This window comes from Pogoniulus pusillus, chromosome 38 (assembly GCF_015220805.1).
Source record: "Pogoniulus pusillus isolate bPogPus1 chromosome 38, bPogPus1.pri, whole genome shotgun sequence".
In the NCBI taxonomy this organism is placed as follows: Eukaryota; Metazoa; Chordata; class Aves; order Piciformes; family Lybiidae; genus Pogoniulus; species Pogoniulus pusillus.
The window spans coordinates 2,931,843-2,955,568 of record NC_087301.1 but is presented as its reverse complement, the minus strand read 5'-3'; the positions used below and the strand labels follow the sequence as shown (position 1 = coordinate 2,955,568).

General features: G+C 51.9%; 1 protein-coding gene across 3 annotated transcripts in view; it reads right to left on the bottom strand.

Moving 5' to 3' along the window:
* Nucleotides 1-23,726, bottom strand: part of ETS1 (ETS proto-oncogene 1, transcription factor) — an 86,769-nt gene that overhangs the window by 37,514 nt on the left and 25,529 nt on the right. Inside the window, exon 1 of one of the 3 annotated variants that reach the window (XM_064173194.1) lies at nucleotides 18,041-18,336. The exons of the other annotated variants lie outside the window; for them this stretch is intronic. Within the exon in view, the coding sequence (XP_064029264.1) occupies nucleotides 18,041-18,110 (70 nt within the window). The 5' untranslated portion in view covers nucleotides 18,111-18,336. Of the gene's footprint in view, nucleotides 1-18,040; nucleotides 18,337-23,726 lie in introns of those variants that run through there. 3 annotated transcript variants of the gene reach the window in all.

Here is a 23,726-nt window from a genome sequence, read left to right as displayed (position 1 = left end):
TGTAATCCCTGTGACCCGCACTGCTCCGCAGCTCTAATCCCCTGCTCCGGCACACGAGGCTCAGGGCAGCTCAGGGGGGGCTCAGCACAGCCTGTAATGGACACCCAGCCCCGAGTGAAAGCAGGTCAAGTGGAAACACCAAGCCCAGGTCATGCCCGTGTCAGCTGCCCCGTGTCAGCTCTCCGGCTTCGGGAGGTGCTCCTCTGCGAAGAGGAGGCTAAACCCCAGCTCCTCACACCGAGTCCCAGCAGCAGAGCTCCAATTGCTGCACGGCAATGAGAAAAGAAGAGGTGCCCAAAGCAGCGATCCCCACCGAGCAAGCAGGCAGATGCGCAGCTGCTGCTTGGAAGGCTGCCCGAGGTATTCCAGTGGCTCACGCCTGGGAGCAGAAGCCTCTTGAAATTCCTCCCTCCATTCAGGCTGGGCTCCACCACCTCCACCACCCTGGACGTTTCCACTGCTACAAGACCACAGCCTGAGCCCTCCCAAAGCAAACCCACAGCTGAAGTCTGGCACTCCACAGAAGAAACAGAGGTCCTGGCCAGCCCCACCACCCAAGAGAGGACACAGTTCTTCCCAGGCACATTCAAAACAGGACTTCTCCTGTTCTCATCTTCTGTCTCTGGCTGATGATGCCATTTGTGGCACCTTCAGCAAAGAAGTGATGTGACTTTTGCCTTCCAGCATGTGAAGGGATCCTACAGAAGAGCTGGAGAGGCACGGAAGTGACAGGACAAGAGGCAATGGGTTCAGACTGCAGAAAGCCAGATTTAGGTTGGACATTAAGAATAAATTCTTCCCCATCAGGGTGGTGAGACACTGGAACAGGTTGCCCAGAGAGGTTGTGAAGGCTCCAAACCTGGAAACGTTCAAAGCCAGGTCAGATGGGGCCTGTTCTAGTGGAAGGTGTCCTTGCCCATGGCAGGGGTTCAGGATTGAATAATCTTTAAGGTCCCTTCCAACCCAAACCATTCTATGGTTCAATATTAACCTCGCCCTCCCTCATCATGCAGGAATACAGACAGACACACAATGGAGATGGCTCCAAAGCCTCCAGCTGCTTACTCCAAGGAAGGACTGGACTGCCAAACCATGTGTGATTATCCCTAGCAAAGGGGGAGCCCAGATTTTGTAAGTCTGGGTTGAGGTTAATCAGCAGAACTTTGTGTGAGGAAGATGCTGTCAGGGTGGGAAGTGTGAATAGGGAAGGCTGAGATCTCTTGGCAGAGCTGTCCCCTTGCAGCAGGGCTAAGGGCCAAAGAACCTTCACTCATGCTGAGCTCTTTCATCACCTAACAAAGGGATCCCAACCCCCCCATGCTGGCTCAAATGCACCTGAAGAACCCACCATGCCAACACACTTGTAGGCAGCTCCACATGACCTCACAGCTCAGGATGGTTTCATTGCATCTCCAGGGCCACATGAAATGATTCTGTGCCCAACATGAAAAATGCATTCTCTCTGCTGCCCATCACCACAGTATGACACACTCCTGATGCAGATGGACTCCACAGATGTCTCTGCTGCTGGGAGCCCATTGGACCCTCAGCTATCCCTACCTCAGGGAGGGATTAGACATGCAGACACTCAGCCAAATGCCTCCAATCTGGCTGTCCCAAGGAATTCCCCAACCTTCCCTCAGTTTTCATCTCAAGTCCTCCAGAAACTGATCTCTCTGTGTCCTGGCCTTAGCCCTTGGCTGCAGGCTGAGTCAATGCCACGTCACACCCAGCCACGCGGGTACCACATGGCAGGACACAGGCTGAAGTGCCCTCAAGCCAGGATGATGTTCAACCCCCAGATATCTCTCTCCACATCAAAGTTGCTCTCCTCCACTCCCCAGCTCTCTCATTCACAAATCAAGAATGTCTGTTCCAGCTGGAAGGGCTGGACCTGCTGTGGAGGCACACTGGTGGTGTTCATATGATTGAAGTGCCACTTGGTCATGAATGGAAGGTGCCCCTATGGCATTCCTCAAGCCCAGGATATCTCCTCATAGAGTCATAGAATGGTTTGGGTTGGAAGGGACCTCAAAGAGCATCTAGTTCAACCCCCTCTACCATGGGCAGAGACATCTCATACTAGCCCAGGTTGCTGAAGTCCTCATCTAACCTGGCCTTGAACACCTCCAGGGAGGGGGCATCCAGGACCTCTCTAGGCAACCTGTTCCAGTGTCTCATCACCCTCACTGGAAAGAATTTCTGCCTAATCTCTCCCCTTCTCAAGCTTCAGTCCATTCCCTCTTGTCCTACCACATGATGCAGAGACCATGCAGGCAGTGATGAAGAAGGGATCACAGAACATCTTAGGCTGGAAGTGACCTTGGAGATCAGCTAATCCCATCTCTCTGCCCTGGGCAGGGATGCATCTCAAGTAGACCAGAGCTGAGCTGACGGTGAGGAAGGGAGGCTCGATGGCAAGAAGGCAGTCTGGATGATGAGGAAGGGAAGCTTGGCAGCTCTGGGTCACCTCCCAAGCACAGATGCTGCCCCAGGGCAGCAGGGTACGGGGGCGAAGCTTGCCACATCTCTCTGCAGCTGCAGATTCCTGCCGCCTGTCCCACCTCCACCTCCTTCCTGGCCAACCCTTCCCTCCAGGGCAGCACCAGGCAGACATACAGCTGGGCAGGCACAAGAGATCCTTAGGCAGCCGATTGCTCAACGGGAGGGTGCAAGTTGCAGCACATCACATCCCCCACGGAGTGCAGAGGGATGGTTGCTGCTGCCTTACTCAGTGCTGCTAATATTAGGTTTTCGGTATCACCTTTCCTTTCTTCCACACAGCAAGGGAGTGTTTGGGCTCTGCCCAGGAAGCATCAGCAAGAAGAGTATGGGCAGGGAAGGAGAAACCCAAAAGTTTTACCCTCTCCTCACCCAGTGACCATCAGATCCCCTTCTCACCACTTCATGCACAGAATCACAGAATGCCAGGTTGGAAGGGATCCCAAGGATCACCTGTTCCAACCTTTCTAGGTAACAGAAGTGTTGCAATGATCTGGCCCAGCAGCCTGGCAAGCTGAGTCCCAAAACTGTGCAATAGAGGGGACTCCACTGCATCCCTTGGGAGATGATTCCAGTGTACAACTGTTCCCATAGGTAAAAATGGTCTTCTGAAATCCAGTGGGAATCTCCCCAGCAATAACTTCATAGAACCATAGAATCAAGGTTAGAGACCTCCAAGCTCAGCCAGTCCAACCTAGCACCCAGCCCTGGCCAATCAATCAGACCATGGCACTAAGTGCCCCGTCTAGTCCTGTCTTGAACACCTCCAGGGATGGTGACTCCACCACCTCCCTGGGCAGCCCATTCCAATGCCAATCACTCTCTCTGCCAACAACTTCCTCCTAACATCCAGCCTAGACCTTCTATGGCACAGCTTAAGGCTGTGTCCCCTAGTTCTGTTGCTGCTTGCCTGGCAGAAGAGCCAAACCCCACCCAGCTACAGCCTCCCTTCAGGTAGCTGTAGACAGCAATCCACATCACCCCTAGTCTTTTCCCTGTGACTCCTTTAAGAAGGGAGCCTCCATCCTCCTGGTGATCACTCTTGTGTCATATGCTGGTCCATGGCAATAAGGTCTTCCCTAAGCCTTCTCTTCTCAAGGCTGAACAAACGCAGCTCTCTCAGCCTTTCCTCACATGGAAGAGCTTCCAGTCTGCTGAAATCCCTTTCTGCCCAAAGAGTTGCCAGCACACAGGAGGATTCCAGCTCTGCCCTCCCTTATCAGGCCAAGCTTTCCAGTTGTCTTTGCAGCCAGCAGAGGAGAAGAGGAGAGATTAGGCTATTTATTCAAAATCAAACAAATAATTGCACAGGGTTTTTTTGCAAGCAGATGAGGGTTGGGAGGTCAGAGCGCGGCTGGTAAATCTCAGCCCTGTTTGCTCTGACTAAATAATATCAGAGCAGGGATAATCAATCACTGTAATCAAGAAAATGATTTATAACTGTTTGCAGCAAACAGTCAGCTCTGCTGGCTGCTGCCAAGGGACGGCAAGCAGCGTAATGATCCACACAGCTCCAATTCTCCTGTGCTAGATACAGATTCACCTCTTGGCATGGTTGGATTCACTGCCTTGAGGACCTGCACTTACAAGTACCTTGACCCCTCCTGTCTAAGGTATGCTTCCTCCCTTGCTGCATCTCCCAAAATGCACACAACAACCCTCAGCAGCTGAAATCAAAACCAAAAGGAGCTCAGGATATTTACTGCATGCTCTAAGTGTCTTCCCAACACCAGCTGCATCTCTCAGCAGCATGGTTCAGGTAGTGGTAGATAATAGTTAGACTTGGTGTTCTTAAAGGTCTTTTCTAAGCAAAACCATTCTGCATTTGTTTAACAGGAGGGGAGAAAGTCAGCTATAGATGCTAGCAGCAAAGGATCTGCTCTCTTTGCTGTGCTGCCTGAGCCAGCCCCATCTGCTTGGAGCAGTTCTTCTGGCTGGGATGAAAGCCATGCAAGTGAAGGCATCACTGAGACAAGGCAAGTGAGGGTTATCTTCACACCTGTTCCCTCCTTGGGGCCCAGAGGACAAGGGATAAATTCATGTTACCTATCATCCAGACACTGTTTCACCTCCCTGTTTCCTGAAAGTGGACCAAGCTGCTCAGCTCCTCCAGTGATGGAGGCCAGGAAGGGTGCTGAGAGAAGCCTGGGAACTAAAACTCTCCAGCCAACACCAGCCCAAGTGACTCAGAAACACCAATGCCAAACCAATTTCATTTCACAGCATCCCAGGAATGATTATCCTACAGACAAGGAAAGGAAGGCAAAGAACAAAAGGATTTTCCCAAACACTTCAGGCAGATGAAGAGCCCTGAGATTACACCTCCTTCACCAGAGCTGCTGGGTTTTGCTCCTTCTGGGCCACACCATTCAAGCATCCCCATTCACAAGAGCGAGAGTTTTCCCAAACAACCCCGGGAAGATCTTCTTTTCCAGCTCCAACTTCCCACTAGAGAAGGGACAAGTGCACAGATTGGGCCAAACAAAGCCCTGGGAAGATGAAGAAGGTGGGAGTGAGCTGAGGAAGGCAGCCAAAGATGAATTAGGCTGCCCCATCAGCTTCAGTCATCCCCACCCCAGAGCCAAGGGCTGTCCAGGACAGGGATTATGTCACCTATTGGCCTCAGCCTGGAGAGATGGGAGAGTGAAGGGTGGGCAGGGATAAATTGGAGAGGCTGGAGGTGCTCAGATTTGTCCAGAGGAAGCTCGAGCTTGGAAAGCTCAGCGAAGGCTGGAGGGGGTGGGAAGAGAGGCTGAGACACTCGCAGCCCTCGCATCCACCCCGCGCAGCATCCGGAAGCTATTAAGGAATTACAGCCTGCCTGGCCCCGAGCCTTCCCCGGCAGAAGTGCCTGGGAGCAGATGGTGAAAGGGCTGATTGAATTCGGCTGCTCAGGCCAAGAGGCTATTAGGAGGAGACATAAATGGAGGATGGGGGTGGAGGGGGTGTCATTTGGAGACTCAGGAGCTGGGAGCCCTTGCCAGGAACTCTGAGAATCCTCCACGGAGTGTAATAAGCTTAGAGGAGCTTCAGCAGGGCCCTGGATGGGTGGCTTAGGGGTGCAAACCCCACTGCTGCCCTTGCTGGGAGTTGCTTTAGGGCTGGGGTGAAATCTTAACTAGATGGGGAGTGGGAGATTCCTCTCCTCAGGCATCTTCATTTCAAAAGGCAGCAAAGCCACCATGGTGGACAAGAACCCTTCAGGAAGGCAGAATGCCCACAGAGACCTGGGTCCCTGCAGTTACAACCCCAGGAGCTGTGTGCTCCTGAGCCTGCATCCCAGTTGTGCAGCTAACAGGATGGGCAGCTCAGCAGCTCTGCCCACCCACAGGGCCAGCTTTCCTCCCTCAAGGCTGCAGGTCTGCAAAGATCCTCCTATGCCAGCCTGGTCTAATCCCACCCACAACACCCATGGGAAGGCACTAGGTGTGGGACCAGACCTCCCAAAGTGCCTTCAAAAGGGGATGGGGACTCAAGTGACCCTGGGTGAGGAGAAGGTGGGGGAAAAAGGCCAGGGACATGTGTGGGATGGAAAGAAGCCAAGAGTCCAAACCCCACAAATGGCACTCACAAGGTATCCAGGGTGCAGCTGAGGGTACTGCCAGTGCCTGAGGAAAAGCCCTGATGGAAGAATGGAAGTTCCTGGGGATGAAGGAAGGGTTTAAACCCCTCCCTGAGAAGTAAGAGAAGAAAAACAAAGAATGCCCCCAAAATCGCCACAACCCTAAGCCAGCTCCCTGCCCTGGCAAACCAGGGACTGGACTCCAGGGTGGGTGACAGGCACCAGCTCCAAATCCACCTCTCTTTTTGCAAGGGGAATAAAAGGTTCAAACGAGCCCCCTGAGGCTCCCTTGGCTGCCTGCCCCAGCATCCCGAGGTTGGGAAATCGGGATCCTCGTCAGGGCTGTGCTGGAGGGGCCGGGCAGGGAAGGCTCCGTGACCGTAAGGGGAATCTTTAGGAGCAATCTTTTCCGAGACAAGTCATGAGATTATTTCTTGCCTGGAATTTGCTCCCGCGGCTCCCAGCGGCCCTGGATTGCTGAGTCAAGAGACCGCCGGGGCTGTGCCCTCCAGATGAGTAAATAAATTGCCACGGGGAGCGGTGTGCTGGCTGGGAGGAGGGATGCAGAGGGGCAAGATGAAAGGAGGGAGGGGATCCGATGACTCCTGAGCCTTCCTCTCGAGACACAGCCCAGCTTGGCAAGCAGCTTCGCTGCCGCTTTGCAGTTAGTCATCGGCTTAAGCAGCGCAGTTACACACACGCTGGCCCTCGGCTCTTTAAAGGCAAACCATCCTCCCAGCTTTGCTCCTCTCTCAGGCTTTTCCCCCTCCCTCTGCTTCTTCCCTTTATTGTTATTGATTTTAAACTATTTTTAGGTCACAGGGGTGTTGATCAACAGCCATCTGAATAGGAGCCAGCAGTGCATCCAGGTGGCCAAGATAGCCAGCAGCATCCTGCCTTGGATTAGCAATGGTGTGGCCAGCAGGACCAGGGCAGGGATGGTTCCCCTGTACTCAGCACTGGTGAGGCCACACCTTGAGCACAGTGCTCAGTTTTGGGCCTCTCACTCAGAGAAGGACATTTTGGGGCTGGAACACATCTAGAGAAGGGCAACCAAGCTGGGGAAAGATCTGGAGGACAGGGCTGGTGAGGAGCAGCTGAGGGAACTGGGGGTGCTTAGTCTGCAGACAAGGAGGCTGAGGAGAGACCTCACTCTCTACAACTCCCTGAAATGAGGTTGGACCCAAGTGAGGTTGGTCCCTTCTGCCCAGGAGCAAGTGATAAGACAAGAGGAAATGGCCTTGCATTGCACCAGGAGAGGTTTAGGTTGGATATTAGAAGGAACTTCTTCACTGAAAGGGTTCTCAAACACTAGAACAGGCTCCCCAGTTGAATCCCCATGCCTGGAGGCATTTAAAAGTTGGAGAGATGTGGTGCTGAGGGACACAGCTTAGCATCAGCCTTGGTGGAGTTAGAGAATGGTTGAAGTTTGGATGAGGCACTTAGTGCCATGGTCTAGTTGATTGGACAGGGCTGGATGATCTTGGAGGTCTCTTCCAACCTGGTTGATTCTATGAGTCTCTGAACTTGATGACCTGAAAGGTCTTCTCCAACCAAAACCATTCTACGACTCCAACTTTCAGTGAGTGCTTGGATGAGTTGCCAGCAAAACCCTAGAGATGCCAAGGAAGAGGCAGCTCCTGATCAGAGCTTGGAGATGCCAAACCACCAGAGGGTTGGTCTGCTCCCTGCCAAGCCCTCTTTCCTCCTCACCCTGCTGATGTCAGGTGGGTCCAACGGGCAGCCAAGGTCATTCTGTAAGATCCATATGGCTGCTCAGAGCTCGAAAGCAGGAAAGGCACAAGAGTCATCCAGCTCCAAGGCAAAGCAGGCGCCCAGCTGGGGCCTTTCAAGTTGCAAGCTTTAGAAGCCAGTTTCAAATCTGGAGCCTCTTAGAGGGATGGAAAGCAGCCCCAGTGACTAACCACTCTGCCATGGCTACCGTGCCAGCTCCGAAACCCCACTGCTGGTGCTGCAAAGCTCCCAGTGCCGCCATGGCACCGAGCTTCCCAGCGCCAGGCACAGCCCTCCGACGTCCAGCCTAAATGCCCTCTCATCCCTTCCAAGGGATGGATCCAGGGAATACCATGAGGTGAGGAGACAGGATGGGGAGCCATGACGCTACTGTTGACCTCTGGGCTCATCTTCCTGCCTGTGGCTGACGCTGGGGGTTGGATAAAGAAGTTTTTCCCCATTTCTGGCTGTAAATGAGGAGGAATTGTGTGTGCTGACCTCATGGAGCGGTTGGGTAAGATGCCTTGAGTGTTTTAAAAGAGAAAGCACTTGGCAGTGCCTTCCCAAGCTGCTTCTAACAATAATGTGTAAAAAAAAAAACATGAAGGAAAAAACCCTCAAAGACCCAAATTTCACGTGTTCCACTCCATCTTTTTTCAATTTGCCAGTGGAAAAAGCCAGGAGGACTCAGCTTTTGCAAGCTGCTTCTTCTGGCTGAGGTTTCAGTAAACAGCTTGTCAAAACTAAAAGGTAAAGGGGAAAAAAAACACCCAAAATAACTCAAGCCCTTTGCAGCTGACCAGAACACTGACCAGAATGAAGTGGTTGTGCACAAACACCTATCAATAAAGTAACTTTCATGTGGGTCAAAAAAACCACATTTTGATAACTGGGATAAGTGGTGATGATGGGTGGGGGGGGAAACACAAGAGAAAACAAAGCCCCAAGTGCTTCCCAACTTCCAGCTCCAGTTTTTAGGGTCTACAGGCTGCAAGTGCAAGAGCAGTGGCAGCTCTCCTTAGTCAGCTGTTTCATCCAGGACATGATAGGAGAGACAGCATCCCCGCTGAAACCCCGGCCCAGGATTCCAGCCACCACAAGGACATGCAACTCTCATCCTGCTGTGCAAGATGCTTGGATCCTAGAGCAACACAGGGCTCAACTGTTTCTCTGCTCTCCAAAAAATCTTGCTCCCAGCCCAACTCAGACTCACCCAGTCCACCCAAACTGGAAATGCCAAGAAGCAGATGGGTCTTGGCCTGCCTGGTGCTGTAGAGGAGCCAGAAAGGTGGAGAGTGGCTTCATGTAGATCAGAGAAGACCTAAACACTGCAAGTAGAGGGACTCCTGAAGACAGCTAGGGATGCTCCCATGTTCCTGCTGCACTGTGCCTCAGTTTCCTCCAAACTCAGGTCTTGTCAAGCCTTTACTCAACATCTTCTGGGGTCAGAGTCCCCCAAAGTGTGCTGCATTTTAACTAAAAGCCAAGTCCCAGTGGCTGGCTTCTCCTGCTCTCCACACCAGCCATCTGAAGAATGCCTTGGAATCACATCAAATATTTGAAATGGGCTGGGGGGGGGAAGGAGAGAGGGGGCACAGGGAGGGGAGAGCTGCTCTGCTTTTGACTCAGTGTCTGGCTTCTTTCATCAAACCCACATTCCTGCTCACGCCATCACCCTCCGGGAAAGTGCGACAACCTCCATAATCCATGTGGAGCCAATTTAAAATCCCCTCCCTCTAAGAAAAGGCTTTTTGGTCGGTCATTAACAAGCTCCCAAGGTTTAGCAGCCAGCCTGAAGCTCCACAGCCACCCCAAAAAGACGTGGTGGTCTTCAACTGGGAAGGCTTCCTACACACAGAGTCACAGCCACGTGCTACAAGAGAGCAATTTCCCCCTGCCCAGCAATGTCATGGGTGTCCCCTGCCAGGCATCCCCCATTGGATGGGGGCTTGAGCAACCTGGTCCAGTGGCAGAAAGGTTGGAACTAGACGATCTTGAAGGTCCCTTCCAAGCCAAACCATTCTGTGAATGCTATGAAACCAATCCAGGGTGCCAGGGCACAAGGAGATGACACAGCTCAGCCCCACCAGATGCTTGTTGTAGCCTGTATAACGTTGGGCTTTCAGCTCCAGCCACCTGAGATGCTAATGTTGTTACATTTCTCTAGTAGTTTATTCTCCTTATACTGTGATATTTAGGCTATAAGAAATACAATTTCATTTTTCCCTGACTTTCCAAAAAATCCATGTTGTGATGAGTTTATTCTACCAGGGGAGGTATCCACCCTAACCTGGGACAAGGTCTCAGCCTCTTCTGGTTTTGTAGGAAAGCTTCAACAAGAGGAAAAAGTTGGAAAGCAAGGGATTGCTGGAGCAGGGGATGATTGCTGCTGTGCCCAGCACCAGCTGTGAGATGATGGGATAGGAATTAGAATTACAGCTCCCCCAGCTCAGAGCCAGACAGAGCCCTGCGACTTTGCACATCCCAATCCACAAGTGGGGCTGGCAAATAGCTGAGGGCTCAGTGACCTCTGATCTTCAACTCCCAATCCCAAACCAGAGGGAGCCACAGAAAGGAGGGGATTTTCTTCTGTGGGAAAGCAAGCTGCTATTTCTTCCTTTGCAGCTGTCATATTCTTTGGGTGGGTTGTATTTACCCAGTGGCTGACTGGCTGCAGGGACCAGACCTGGGGCTGAACTGATGCACAGCACTGGCACAACATCCAACTGGTACCAGCACACAGAGCAGGTCACTGGGTGGAGGGAGCCAAGTATAAAATAGCATGCCAAAAAAATTCTGCATCATCAGCAAGAAAAATAGCTCATCTGCCACGTCCTGCACATACAGATACTGCCCCAGTGGTGTGATGCTGCTCACAGGCCAGCAGAGTAAAGCAGGTCTGACTTTTGCCAGGTGAATGCCAAAGAAGAACACCAACGGGTAGTTTCACCTCGCAGGTCAGAAGGGGCAGAGCTCTGGGCCTGTCACCACCCCATGCAGGGCTAAATAAGCTCAAAGTTACTTTCAGCCACCCACCACCCTGGAGAAGGGGACAGAATAGCTGTGAGCACTTTTGAGTGCAAGAACCCAGAGCTTCATCTAAGCACCCGCAGCCTTGCAGGAGCTCAGGCTTGGCTTTGCACGCAGGCATTTGCAGCCTGTTCATGTTACACACTTTCAGATCCTACAACCTAGATACCAAGGCTGAGGCTTTTAACCAAATTACAGACTAAAACCACCCTGATTTAGGGGGGTGAGGGGAGTCATCCACCTCTCTCTGGATCTGAAATAAAGTTGCACCAGGAGAGGTTTAGGTTGGACATTAGAAGAAACTTCCTCACTGAAAGGGTTCTCAAACATAGGAGGAAGCTCCTCAGGGAAGTGACTGAATATCCCTGGGGGGCTTTAAAACGTGCAGAGATGTGGTGCTGAGGGATGTGGCTTAGCACCAGCCTTGGTAGAGTTAGAGAATGGTTGCACTGGATGATCTTAAAGGTCTCTTTCAACCAAAGAGACTCTATGAAACTATTTATCCCCTGGGAAAGAGAATCCCTCCAAGGAGATCTTCAGGCAGGAAGAGCAACTTACAGATGTGCACATTCTCACTCGTCACAACCAAAGAGGCCCAGATCTTCCCAACTGGGACAGACAGCCTGAAAACAGCAGGATCTATAAGTTGAGCCATACAGCAGGACTGAACCCAACTTTCCAAGGGTCACCTTCCCATCAGAGACCACTTCCAGAGCCGCAGCTATCTCTGGAGCCATCTCATAATTTTGTGCCAGGGTTTAAGTGCAATCCCTTCCCACCCCCTCGAATTCCAAAGCACCTGGGAAAAATGTAGGAGCTTGTAGGAGAATCAATAAATATTTATTGTTTAACCAGCAGTATTTTGACTGGAGATGTAAGCATGGCCCCGTGCCAGTGAAACCGGAGCCTTCTTGGCCAGCGCTGCAAACAACATTTTTTTTCTGTATCTAGTTGGAAGATTATAAACTACACAATGAAGGGGGAAAAAAAGAAAACCAACACAGGCAGCCAGCAGCTTAGTCACGGAAAAGGAACAAAAGGGCTGAGATGTAGAACTATGTAGTGGGTTAAAAAAAGAGGGGTGCAGACCCTTTTTTTGGCTGCGAGACAGCTGTGGAGTTTCTGTCAGCTACAGATTCGTGCCCCTGGCTTCTGCAGTGATGCTGGAGCACGGCATTTGGTGGAGCTGTGCTGGTTTGGACAAGATGCAAACCGGTCCAGAACTCGCAGCCAAAAAAAAAAGTGAACCTGAGGAGTCAGGTTTTGACCTATGGAGGAAGAATCTTGCAGCCATCGGGAAGATCCCAGTCTCTGTGGGGATCCCCAGCCTCACCGAGCAACAGTCACTCCCTAGCTGCAGGCGCATTGTAATGCCCAAGGTAAGTCATCTCCTCCTTCAGTCAGTCCCCTGGCATCATCCCACTAAGCAATGATGGGATTTTCCTCTTTGCCTGAGGAACATCTGTAAGCCTGGAAGATGCCAGCAGCTCCATCCTTTGGATCCATCCCAGGGACAGCAATGACACTTGCTCTCTTAAAGCATGCAATTTGCTCACTCTTTCCTTGTCTGGGATGAATCCACCTGGATTTGGTCCTTTCTTCCCCAAACTCCCAGCTGCTATCAGGGGCACAACTGAAAACAGCCCTTTGGGGGTGACAGAAGTGCCAAGTTTACAAACCTGAATCAAGTTTTAAACTCACACCTGCCTCCTCCTCGAGTGCCTGAGACATATCCGCTACCACCTAAACACCAAACCGCCTTCCATTTTGCCTCCAGCATCAAACTATCATCCCAAGATCTAACCACAGGACAACCTAACCCCCATCCCTGCTGCTCCCGGAGATCCCAGCTCAGCCACGGGGCAGGATCCATTCAGGAGGATGCTGCTTTTTCACAGCAGCATACCCCAAAAGTTGGCTCTCCTGGTAGAACTCAGCGTCCCACTGACCCGTTGCGAGAGCTTGCATGGTCCTGGCTGCTTGCTGCCTGCCTGCCTTCAATCCACCATGGGTTTGGGAGAGCAGGATGGGATACAATGCGCTCATCAGCTTCCTTTGGAAACCTCAAGCACAGCATTCCAGCATGAATCTGTGTGATCCCTTCGTTTTATAAGGTCTCTCCGAGCAGGCTGTAATTACATGGCAAATTAGCGGCCCCTTGGTGTAACAAACGCTGTAATGACACAGTTGTTACATGCTCTGGGGACTTCAAGATGGAAAAAAAGAGTGGAAGGAATGGGGCTCTGATGCTCTTTCCTGGAAATCTTACTCCCTGTACCCACGTTCAATGTAGTCAGGGATGCGCTTTACTGGGGGATCCCTGCAGGAACGGTCTCTGGACTTGCACTCTCTTCCCACCTCTTTTCACAGCTTTGTGCCTTGAGTAGACAGAAGCTGACATCTGAAAAAGCTGGAGCTGGTTGCAGGCTGCAGGCAGTCCCCTCCCTCCTGGGAAGCTCTCCTTCCCCCCATCCTAGCTGGATACCACAGTAATGGGCATTTTGTGAGTGCATAGAAAGATAATTGCTCTTTTTCAGTTCGAATTCGCACCTCCTCCACAGGCAATCAGCATGGAAAACACCAGAGGAGAGCCCCAAGCTCTCCATTTATTAGAGTCTCGCCCTGGCTGGCTGATGATTCATGGCCACTCCGAGCAATCCACAGCCAAAGCCCAGCTCCCACCTTCGCTGCTACTGCAGAAGCGGTCAGAAAAATGCTGGATGCAATTCCCTGCATCCCTGAAATCACTTCGCCTTGTTCCCTTTCGCCAAGCTTCCAGGCAAAAGCTCCAGCATTTAGTGTGTGAGGACAGGGACAACTGATGGAGAGAAAGGAATGGAAGCAGAGAGGGAAATGCTTGTGTTCTGCTGCTGAGTTTCATCCTACACATGAAAACTTGACCGTGTAAGCCACCAGAAAGACCCATCTCTTAATAGCACGGGGGAAACTGAGTCACACAGCAGCTGACACAGCCTGGACAGCTGTCAAAGGATAACACGGGATCAAACCTTTCTTTCTGGAAGAGATGTTCCAAGTCCCTGTGTGCCACCCAGTCATCTCAGCAAATTGAGTCTCCTTGAAAGGGCTGATTGTGATCATGTTCTGTGCACATGTATAAAGACCTGGGAGCAGAGGTGTGGTAGCAAATTTGTCCTCCCTAGACAAGGTAGAAGGAAGGATGAAGGATCTCATCCTAAGACCATAATAGCTTTCAGAGCTAGAAACTTGCTTTTCCTAGGCAAGAAATAAAGAAGGATCTTGTCAGTAAGAGGAGATGCATCCAGAGCTGAAAACTTACTCCACGCTGACAAAATAGAGGGAATGATGATGGATCTAATGCTAGGACCACAATAAAGACACACTCAGAGCTGGAAACTTGCCCTTCTCCTGGGCAAGAGAGAGGAAAGGATGAAGGATCACATCCCAAGACCATAAGACAGAGATGCACTCAGACTTATGAAGCACTTTGCCATTTCCCAGCAGCAAGGCAGAGTGGTGGAAGATTTGTTTCAAATGCAACCTCCCTTACGTGCCTGCACTGAAAGTAAAAGCAAAGGACACAAAGATTGACCTGGCTACTGGAAGGGGAAGCAGCATGACACAGGTGGGTCCTACATCCCATTACACACCACGCAGAAGCTGGCCACTTCCCTGCAGCAACCACAGCTTTCAGTCCTGACCCAAAGTTGTCCCAAACCTCAAACCAGAGGGAAAAGCTCTTTCCAAGATAAAAATTCACCCCAGGGATGCCACCTACGCACAGGCCACTGGAAACAAGGCGTTTGTCTCCCAGCTGTCCTTAGGGTACGCATGGGAAGATGAGAGGAACGTGCAGAGTCCTTCCGCAGCCAGCATGAACAGATCAATTCCTCTTTTCATGTCAGGCGGGAAGAAATGCACCACCCCACCCCATAAAACACCTCCAGAAAGAAGAAGCAAGAGGAGTGGATGCAGGAGGATGGGATGCCAAACATGATCCCTCAGTTGGGATGCCAAACAAGATCACCTGCCACGACAGCCCTTCCACAGTACTTTGTAGGTTGCCTCAGGGGTTGTGGGTCACCTCGGGGGCATCGAGACAGCAGCTTCACTAGCAAGACATTATCTCTTGGTACTTCAGTCACAATTCTGCACTGGCAGCTTCCAGCAAAGGCTGAGGAGCTGCTTTAACTCTAGAGCAGAGAGAGCAAATAGAGCTTTGCACAGAGCAGGAGGGAACAAAGTGATTAGTGGAAGGTAGCGTTCACCAGTGGCAGGGTGAAGTTCCTTCTAGGGTTGAGTTTTGCATGCTTTAGGGGTTTTATTCTCTGAAAACAACCCAGTGAACTAAGTGCAGTTGTATCTCTGCAGTCAAAAGTGATGTTACCACCTCTGTCAGATCCTTATGATGAAAACCCACGCTCTTGCATATGAAAGGAGAAACCCACCACCGTGGATTTTGGGCTCCTGCCCTACTCATCTCACTCACACAATCTTGCTGGCCACAGCACAGTGTGTGTGGGGGGAAGAACTTGGCTTTGGAAGCTTTGTGCAACATCCCAGCCCTCTCAGGTTATTTTTAAACCCTTGGACACAGCACAAATCCCATCTAACTTTCAGCAGTGGAGGCTGCCCGCACGTGGTGGGCTTGGAGCAGGGTTTTCTTTCAGGGGATGTTTGGCTGATGTATCTCAGCAGCTTTATGGGGCATCAAGCACCTGGCACATTAAACATCTTGCACAATTGAAAACCTCTGCCCGCAACGACTCTCCTGGCACACAGTTAACCCTATGGATACCCCGAGGCAAAACTGCTTTGCTGCTTGCTGGTATGTGAAGGAACCAGGAGCTGGAACTCCTTCAAATTGTCCACTTGGAAAAGAAGGACAATTTGGTGGCAGATTTAAGACCAAGGACTGAATGAGCCACCCAAGAGGAGTTAAATCCTCAGGTGCAGCCCAAAACAGGCAGGAGTTGTGTCCCCTACGCAAGTCCCAACAACTAGCAGCATCCATGCTCCTTGTCTCCACATCAATCCAACTTCAGCATTCCCTAAAAAGTTGGAGGGGAAATGAGGTTAAGCCAGCTAATTGACAACGCTGACCTTTCTGGCTCACAGCGTTAGAGCAGCCACCAAAACAGAAGCGACCGAAGCCGACAGAGAGTCAGCTCTTTTTTACCTTTTTGGTTTGTTTTTCAGCCCTCTTCCTGCCAAAGTTTCAGCTCTAGGTCAACTCACAGAACTGCTCGCTGACCCAAGCTGCAAAAAGAGCTTTCAGGGTGAGAAGAATATGAGCTGAAGGCAGACACCAAACACCAAGTCCTCCTCAGTTATATTGAATCTGGGCTCGAACACCTCAACAGCACAGCTGCTTCTGCAGCATTCTCTCAGCCCTGCTAGGAGAGGTGTAAATTTAAACTGGTACTTTGGTCTCAAGTGTAAAACAAGCATCACAACCCAAAGGTCAGGGGGTTTGGTGGCAGTGCAGAGGGACATGGTTTAGAACCAGACTTGGCAGAGCTTGAGAATGGTTGGACTCTATGATCTCAAAGGTCTTTCCCAACCAGGAAGATTCCCAGATCCTCCCAACCCTGCCCCAGTGGACCAGGAGCTTCTTTGCATCTTTGCATCGCATTTTCTTCTCCTAGTGAGAGAGTCACAACTTGATGCACAGGAATGAGTCTGTTAAGTGTTCTTTCAATCGAAGCTTTAGGAAATAGGCACGAAGAGGTCCTCAGCTCCACCACAATCTCTCACTTAATCCTGTGCTTTGGAAAAATCATCCTCAGTGGCCTTACTGCATTTTGAAGCCTGGCTTTCTAAACACACTCCCAAAAGCCAGGTTCAGACTTGCCGTCAGAGACACAGAACGCCAAAATTGCTACCAGTGACCAAGACCTCTCTCTATACAGCAGGCACCAGGTAGCCCAAGAGTTGCAGATCCGACCTTCTGGAGCTCCCTGCGGACAAGCTGTTTCTCCACAAGCACCTCTTCAAAGTCTGAGAGCCAAGCCCTGCACCACCCCAGTCAGCTGTCAGTTCATTCCCCACATGCAGCCTGAGATCTCACTGCCCGGCAGGTGCTGAACACTCTTTTGGGCTTTCCTTTGCTAACTGTCAAAGAAACACTTGAGTTTGTCCTTAATCTGGTCTTCTTTGCTACACAAAATACATTTGTATGTAGCGGGATTTATGGCAAGGAAAGATGACGCAAGAGACTCATTTCACCTTCCACTGCACCCCAAAAAGAGAAGTTTTTTCTCCCTGAAGGCTCTCTGAGCCCCATCCTCTACCTCAGCTGAGGAAGGCAGAAATCATATTGAGCATCCAAGGCTCAGCAGACGCAGAACAGCTCTAAAAGGCTCAAACTCCTAACCTTAATCACAGCCAGCAGCAGCTAAACTTACCACTACAACACCCCCACTCCCCTGCGCCTGGTTTCAGTAACATGTTGCTGCCTTCCCTGATGCCTCCTGCGACCTTTCTCCACCCTTTTCTCCAGCTCCAAAAAGAAAAGGGGGGGGGGGGGGGGGGGGGGGGGGGGGAAGGTGGTGGTGGTGTTTGAGGGGGGACGACAGGAAAAAAATAATCAAAGCAGAGGGTTTTCCTGCTTTAAACGTGGTCAATTTAAAGAAGGCACCGCTGGAGTTTTGCCTCCTCAAAAAAACAGGAGTGCTTGGACCACATCAGCGAGGGATGTGAGGACGTACATCCCAGAGAAGGAGCTTTTGCAGGACTGGCTGTCCCGCTGGGAAAGGAGAGGGTGACTCGGGAAGCTGGTGAAAAAAACCCTATCGGAGCGCATCCCTCCCGTCTGCCAGCCGGAGGTGTCTGCCTAAATCCCGACCAGGCTGAGAAAAGGAGGCTGGAGGGACTGCGGGTTGTTTTTGAAGAGAAGGGGGAAAGGGAACCTGAAAGTCTTTAAACGTCTCGGGAAGCGTGTTCGACTTTCCCCAGGCTGTGCTGAGAGGCAGAGCCGGGACAGAGCCGGGGCAGAGCCGGAGCAGAATCAGAGCTGAGCCGGGCGGTAGAGTCCTTGGGGGGAGCCCGGGCGGTGCCGCTCAGCTGCAACTTGGCGATTGCAGTTCGTGGTCCCTTCCCCTCCCCAAATAACCCCCTCGCCGAGCAGATCTTCCCCCCTCACCACCCTCGCTGGGAAAAAAAGAGGGAGAAGGGATGCAGAGAGCTTCCAGACGAGGGGCTGGGGGAACACAGGCAGAGGGGAGGGCTCACCGGGCGATGGGAAGAGCTCGATGTCCACCTTCTCCGTCTTGATTATGGTCAGATCCACCGCCGCCTTCATGGCTGGGGCAGCGCCTCGGGGGCGTCAAACCGAACCGGGAGGAAGGGGAAGCAGCGGCGGTGGCTGCTGCTGAGCCCCGCCGTGCGCGGAGCTGGGCGCCCGGGCGCCTGCCTGCCTCCCTTCCTTCCTCCTTCTCCTCTTCCTCCTTCCTTCCTCCCGCGCTCCCTCTTTCCTCTCTCTCCCGCTCCTGCTCCGCTCCTCCGCCGCCCCTTCCGCGCTCCCTCGCAGCAGTCGCTCCGCTCCGCCTCGCCCCGTCTTTACCCCCCCTCACTTCGCTTCGCTCCGGCCCGGGCTGGGCTGGGCCGGCCCCGAGCGGTGACAAGCAGCGGGGAGGGGCTCGCCAGCCCCTGCTCCCGCCCCCGGGGGCGGCCTCGGCACCCGGCGCCTCGGGGAGAGGAGCTGGAGCTCGCCCGGGGCGGGGGAGCGGGAGGAGGAGGAAAGTGTCTCCGTGGGGCATGAGGGATGCGGGGTGATGCCAGCGTGTGCCTAGCTGGCCAAGAAAGCTAACAGCATCTCGGCTTGGACCAGCAATGGCGTGACCAGCACGACCAGGGGCAGGGATTGTTCCCCTGTACTGGGCACTGTCTAGGCTGCACCTCGAATACTGGGTTTGGTTTTGGGTCTTCTCACTCCAAGAAGGTCGTTGAGGTGCAAGAAGGACAAACCACTCTGGGTGCAGAGAAGGGAAACAAAGCTGGTGAAGGGTCTGGAGAACAAGTGTTGTGAGGAGCAGCTGAGGGAACTGGGGGTGTGCAGCCTGGAGAAAAGGAGACTGAGGCGAGACCTTCTTGCTCCCTACAACTTCCTGAAAGGAGGTTGGAGCCAGATGGGAGTTGGTCTTTTCTCTTAAGGAACAAGTGACAGGACAGGAGAAAATGGCCTCAAGGTGCATCTAGAAAGGTTTAGAAACTTGGAACAGGGTCTCCAGGGAGGTTGAATCCCCACGTGTTTAGAAGATGCAGAAGTGTGATGCTGAGAGATGTGGTTTAGCACCAGCCTTACTAAAGTTAAATAATGGTTAGACTTGATGATCTTAAAAGTTTTCTCTAACCTAAACAATTCTATGAAGAAGGATGAAGAGTGATGGATGATGCAGGGTGGGGAGAGTTATGGAGTGATTGGGGATACAAGGTGCTGGGGAATGCAGGCTCATAGGTGATACAGAGTGCTGAGAGATGCAGGGTGATGGAAACAGGGCTCAGCACATCCAGCAGAAAGTTGGGTGCTGCTGCACCTCTGCCACAGTCTCTGCTTGCATCGAAGCCTGAAAAGGTGAAGGGAGAAGAGACTTGCAAGTGTAGCACATGAAAATACTGCTGGCTGCAGGCAGCCCTGAGCCTTTGTGGCCTGCTGAAAAGCAGTGATTCTTGAAACCAACCAGTTGCCTTCACCCTGCCTGTCTGGACACACAGAATGGTAGGGGTGGGTAGGGACTTCTTGTGATATCTAGTCCAGTCTCTCTGCTAGAGAAGCATCACAGAGTAAATCGCCAAGGAACATATCCAGACGTGAGCTTTTCACACTCACATCACAGCCCTGCACACTCGCATGACCTCTTCACACTCACACTGCCAGCACTGGGATCCTCTCCCACCTGCAAGCCCATCCCAAGGGCAGAGCATCTGTGCACCAGTACACTCAGTCCTGTGGTGATGGGTGATGCTTCTACAGGGGAGAAGCCAAAACTGACGGGGAACTGCCTGTGCAAAAAGCTTCTTAGAGATGCAAGGTGAGAATCACAGCAGCGTGGCATGAAGTTAACAGAAGAATATCGGTTTTCACGTGAAAGATGTTCTATTGTAGCTAGGTAGCACTGACTTCAGACCACAAACGGCAGCGCAGGAGGGAGGTTATGAGTCACAGATGTCAATTTACCGGTACAAGTGTTAAAGAAAAAACACAACAGAAGTCATTAGCAACCAGCTCTTGTGGTTCTCTCACTCTGAAAGTCTTAACAGACTCCAAAACGCTGGCAGGGGCTTGGCTGCTCTCAAGCAAGACGAGTTCAAATGAACATCTTGGTTGTAGTGGGGTTGGGGAGAGGGCAGCTACAGGAGTCAGGAGCTCCAGGCTACCTGCTAACCCAGAAGATGAAGCAGGGACCTGCTCACAAACCACCAAACACACAGACAGATGAGCTGCAGATGCAAAACTAACAGCTCAGGATTATTTCTAGCTTCTTCAGTGGTGCATTTCTCAGTCGCCTGAGGCATATTAATAGAAGGAAAGTTTGTGTAAGTGAAAGAAGCTATGAGGTACCGGGGCCAGAAATCAAGAGCCTAATTCTGGCTCACAGGAGCAGCCAGCTTTTACCCAGGCAGATAGCTCAAGACACAGCCAGCAGGAAGCCTGAGATCTAGCAAAGCCCAGCAGACAGTTAGCTCCAACTTGAAGTTCATCTCTCAGACACCTCACCGATTAACAAGCACATTCCCAGCCTCACAGGCAGTCCTGTTTCCAGGTTGCTTGCAAGCTCAGTTATGGGCAACCTCTTCCTGCAGCAGTAGATTTGCTGTGTGACCAACATATAACCTCCTTCCAGTGATTCTGGTGTGATTTGGTGAACCTTGAGCTGTGCTACAGATTGGGCAAAAGGTTTGAAACATCAAGTGGTGACTCTTTGGCTGGAAACCTAGCACAGGAATGAAGCTGGAAATTGGAAAGTGCAAAGAGGAGAGCAGTAAGGGTAGAACTTGATCCCTGTTACAGGATGGTGGGTGTTGAAAGCAGCCTCTGGAGATCGTTCAGTCCAACCCCCCTGCTAAAGCAGAAGCATCCACAGCAGCTTGCCCGTGATCACAGTGGCCAGGGGGGGTTGGAATCTCTCCAGAGAAGGAGACTTCTACAACCTTTCTGGGCAGCCTGCCCCAGCACTCTCACAACAAAGAAGTTTTTCCTTAAGTTCAAGGGAAACCTCCTGGGTTCCAGTTTGTGCCTGTTGCCTCTTGGCCTGCCACTGGACACCACTGAGAAGAATCTGGCCCCATTGCCTCTCCCTGTACAGGAGCTTGCACCTGCTGTACCTTTGGGCTTTCTTTCCCCTCTTTCCCGTATGAGGAGGGACAGCAGTGACTGAAGGAAGAAACTACAGAGAGAGAGTTTTAGCAGAACATTTCCAGTTGAAAATCCAAGGGGATTCAGGACAAACAGCTGCCTTTCCATATGATCCCTTTTGGAGCAGGCTTGGGAAAAGAAACCTGATGCAGTCATTGCAGCCTGACAAACTCTCCCTTCCTACACTTTGCAAACTGCTGGGTTAGTTTGTGCACAGACAGACTGAGATCCTCAGCCAGATGAGTGGGAGAGTCTGTGCCTGTGTGTGCTGGCACAGAAGGGACCAGTTCATGCAGCTGCCTGTCAGCTTTTGGTGGTGGCCATGAAGCCATCTGAAAGCACCTGCAGTTCCAGCAGGACTGAAGTGACCCATGGTGCTTGACAAATCACCTTGCTAGAGCAAGCCCAGCAAACCACAGCCCCCAGTCTGAAACAGGAGAGGAGCATGGTGATGTGGAGCTTGCTTCAGTGGGTACTGGTGGGGAGTAAATGCCATGTAGGAGGAGACTTTCATGACTAGAGATGAGAGATGGTCCTGGTGTGATTAAAACACAGCACCAGAGGAAGCAGGCTGCCCCTGTGGTGTCCATGAGTTAAGCCTTGCTCCTGTGGGCTGATGTGTTTGGCTCAGCCTCTCCTGCAAGCTTTATGGTCTTAAGAGCTGGCTGGACTCCAGTGCACCTGTAATGGGGCTCCTTCTCTCCTGAACTGGCACAAAGACTTTCATAAAGATCCTTCTCACAGCTTGTGTGGGTTTTATTAAGAAAGAGACACACACCCCTGGCACCCCACTCAGCTCTGATCCAGCCAAGCCGATGACACTAAGCCAGAGCTTGGTGTGGCATGGCTGCGATGGGGCTTTGAGCTTCTCCACTCCCCTGCCTCACATCCCCACCTCCTCTCTGTGCTCCCCCAAACTCGTCTTCCATTTCGCTTGTGCAATGCCTGGCAGTCACTGTGTGTGGGGAAACTGGTAATGCTTCCAAAAGTAGCACTGGGACAAAAATCCCCTGAAGTGGAGAAAAAGAACAGAGAGCCTGTGGACAGAGATTTCCTCCCAGGGCAGCTGAATCTCTCCGTGGAGCTCGATTCCATCCTAGCAGCCGCCTTAATTTGTGTTCACTTCAGAGCCCGCAACATGAAAGCCCTGGCTCTGAACTCCAGCTGAGCTGCTCAATGGCTCAGTGTTCGCAGAAGGCATGGAAGGAATCCATTGATTAGTTTCTTCAGCTGGGATGTGACCATTTGGAGTCCAAGACCTGCCAAACATGACTTCGCCTCAGCAACTGGTTCCTATTTGCTGCTCGCAGGCTTCAGAGAAATCTTTCCTCTTCCACATCCAAGTCTCACCCTCCTTTTCCATTCTGTCGTTGTTCAACATTAACATCTCTTTGGGCTCTCTCCTGTGGAGGGAGGATGCTGGGCTGGGGAGAACAGCCCTCCTACCATGAACATAGCCAAAAGATTTTGCCGTGGAGCAGAGATAACCATCTGCCCTCCTTCCACAATGCAGCCAGGCTGTTTTTCAACAGTTTGGAACAAAGGAAGGACAGGCAGTAGTGCCACATTGTTCCCAGGGATGCTGACTAACCTTGGCTTAAGAGAAGAAGAAGAATTATTCATTTGCTGTTGAGGAAAGGTATTACGAGAGGGAGCCTTTGCCGTGGTTTCCGAACACGTAGCGGGGACAGGATTGCTCTTCCACAGCCTCTCTGCTCCCTGGGGCTGCATCGTTCCCTTCCTTCATCAGGGCCAAACTCACTCCTGTCACGGCCCTTTTGCAAATGGGCAGCTGCTGGCTCTGCTCCAGGAGCTGGGACAGCTTCTTTCCCTTGGATTTACTCACTGCCACCGCAGCAGGCTCGGGATTAGGTCCTGCAACAGGAGCTTTTCCTAGGACCGCTGCTACCGAAATGTGGCCACCTCTGGGGTGCGGTAGAAGGGCTAGGGAGCGACAGGGAGCAGCACCAGCCAGCTGCTAGGGGCAGGAAATGAAGAACACCATATCCAATTAAAACTGCGGGGGGAATATTTACGGCAGAAGGTCATTAGCCAAATTGGAGCCTTCTCCAAAACTGCCAGGGAGTAGTTGGGTTTTTTTTTTTTAATGACCACGAGCTTGGTCAGGGCTTGGATTTGATGTTTTGTCAAGTAAACAATATCCAGAGGGCATGAGGGGGGGGGGGGGGGGGGGGGGGAAGGAATCGGGAGCAAAGGGGAAGGGTAAAACAACAATAACAACAACCTCCCCCCAACAAAAGTGTCGTGCAACTCCAGGGAGAAAGGGAGACATGAAAGGACTTATCGCAAGGGGGACATTGTTGGAAAGAGCAGAGGCTGCTACTCCAAGAAAGGAAAGAGCAGGGAGGCGGCTCTGGGTGTGGAGGTGGCCCTCTGCAATGAGAGGAAAGAGCAAGCAGCTGCCATGACCCTTCCCCAGGGAGATACCTTTCCTGGAATTTAAAATGATAGGAGGCGTTTTTTTCGAAGCTGGGAAGTATCTGAGGGAGTTGTTTTAGGCTGGCAAAAGGAGGTTGGGTGACTACAGCCTCCCCTTTTTGT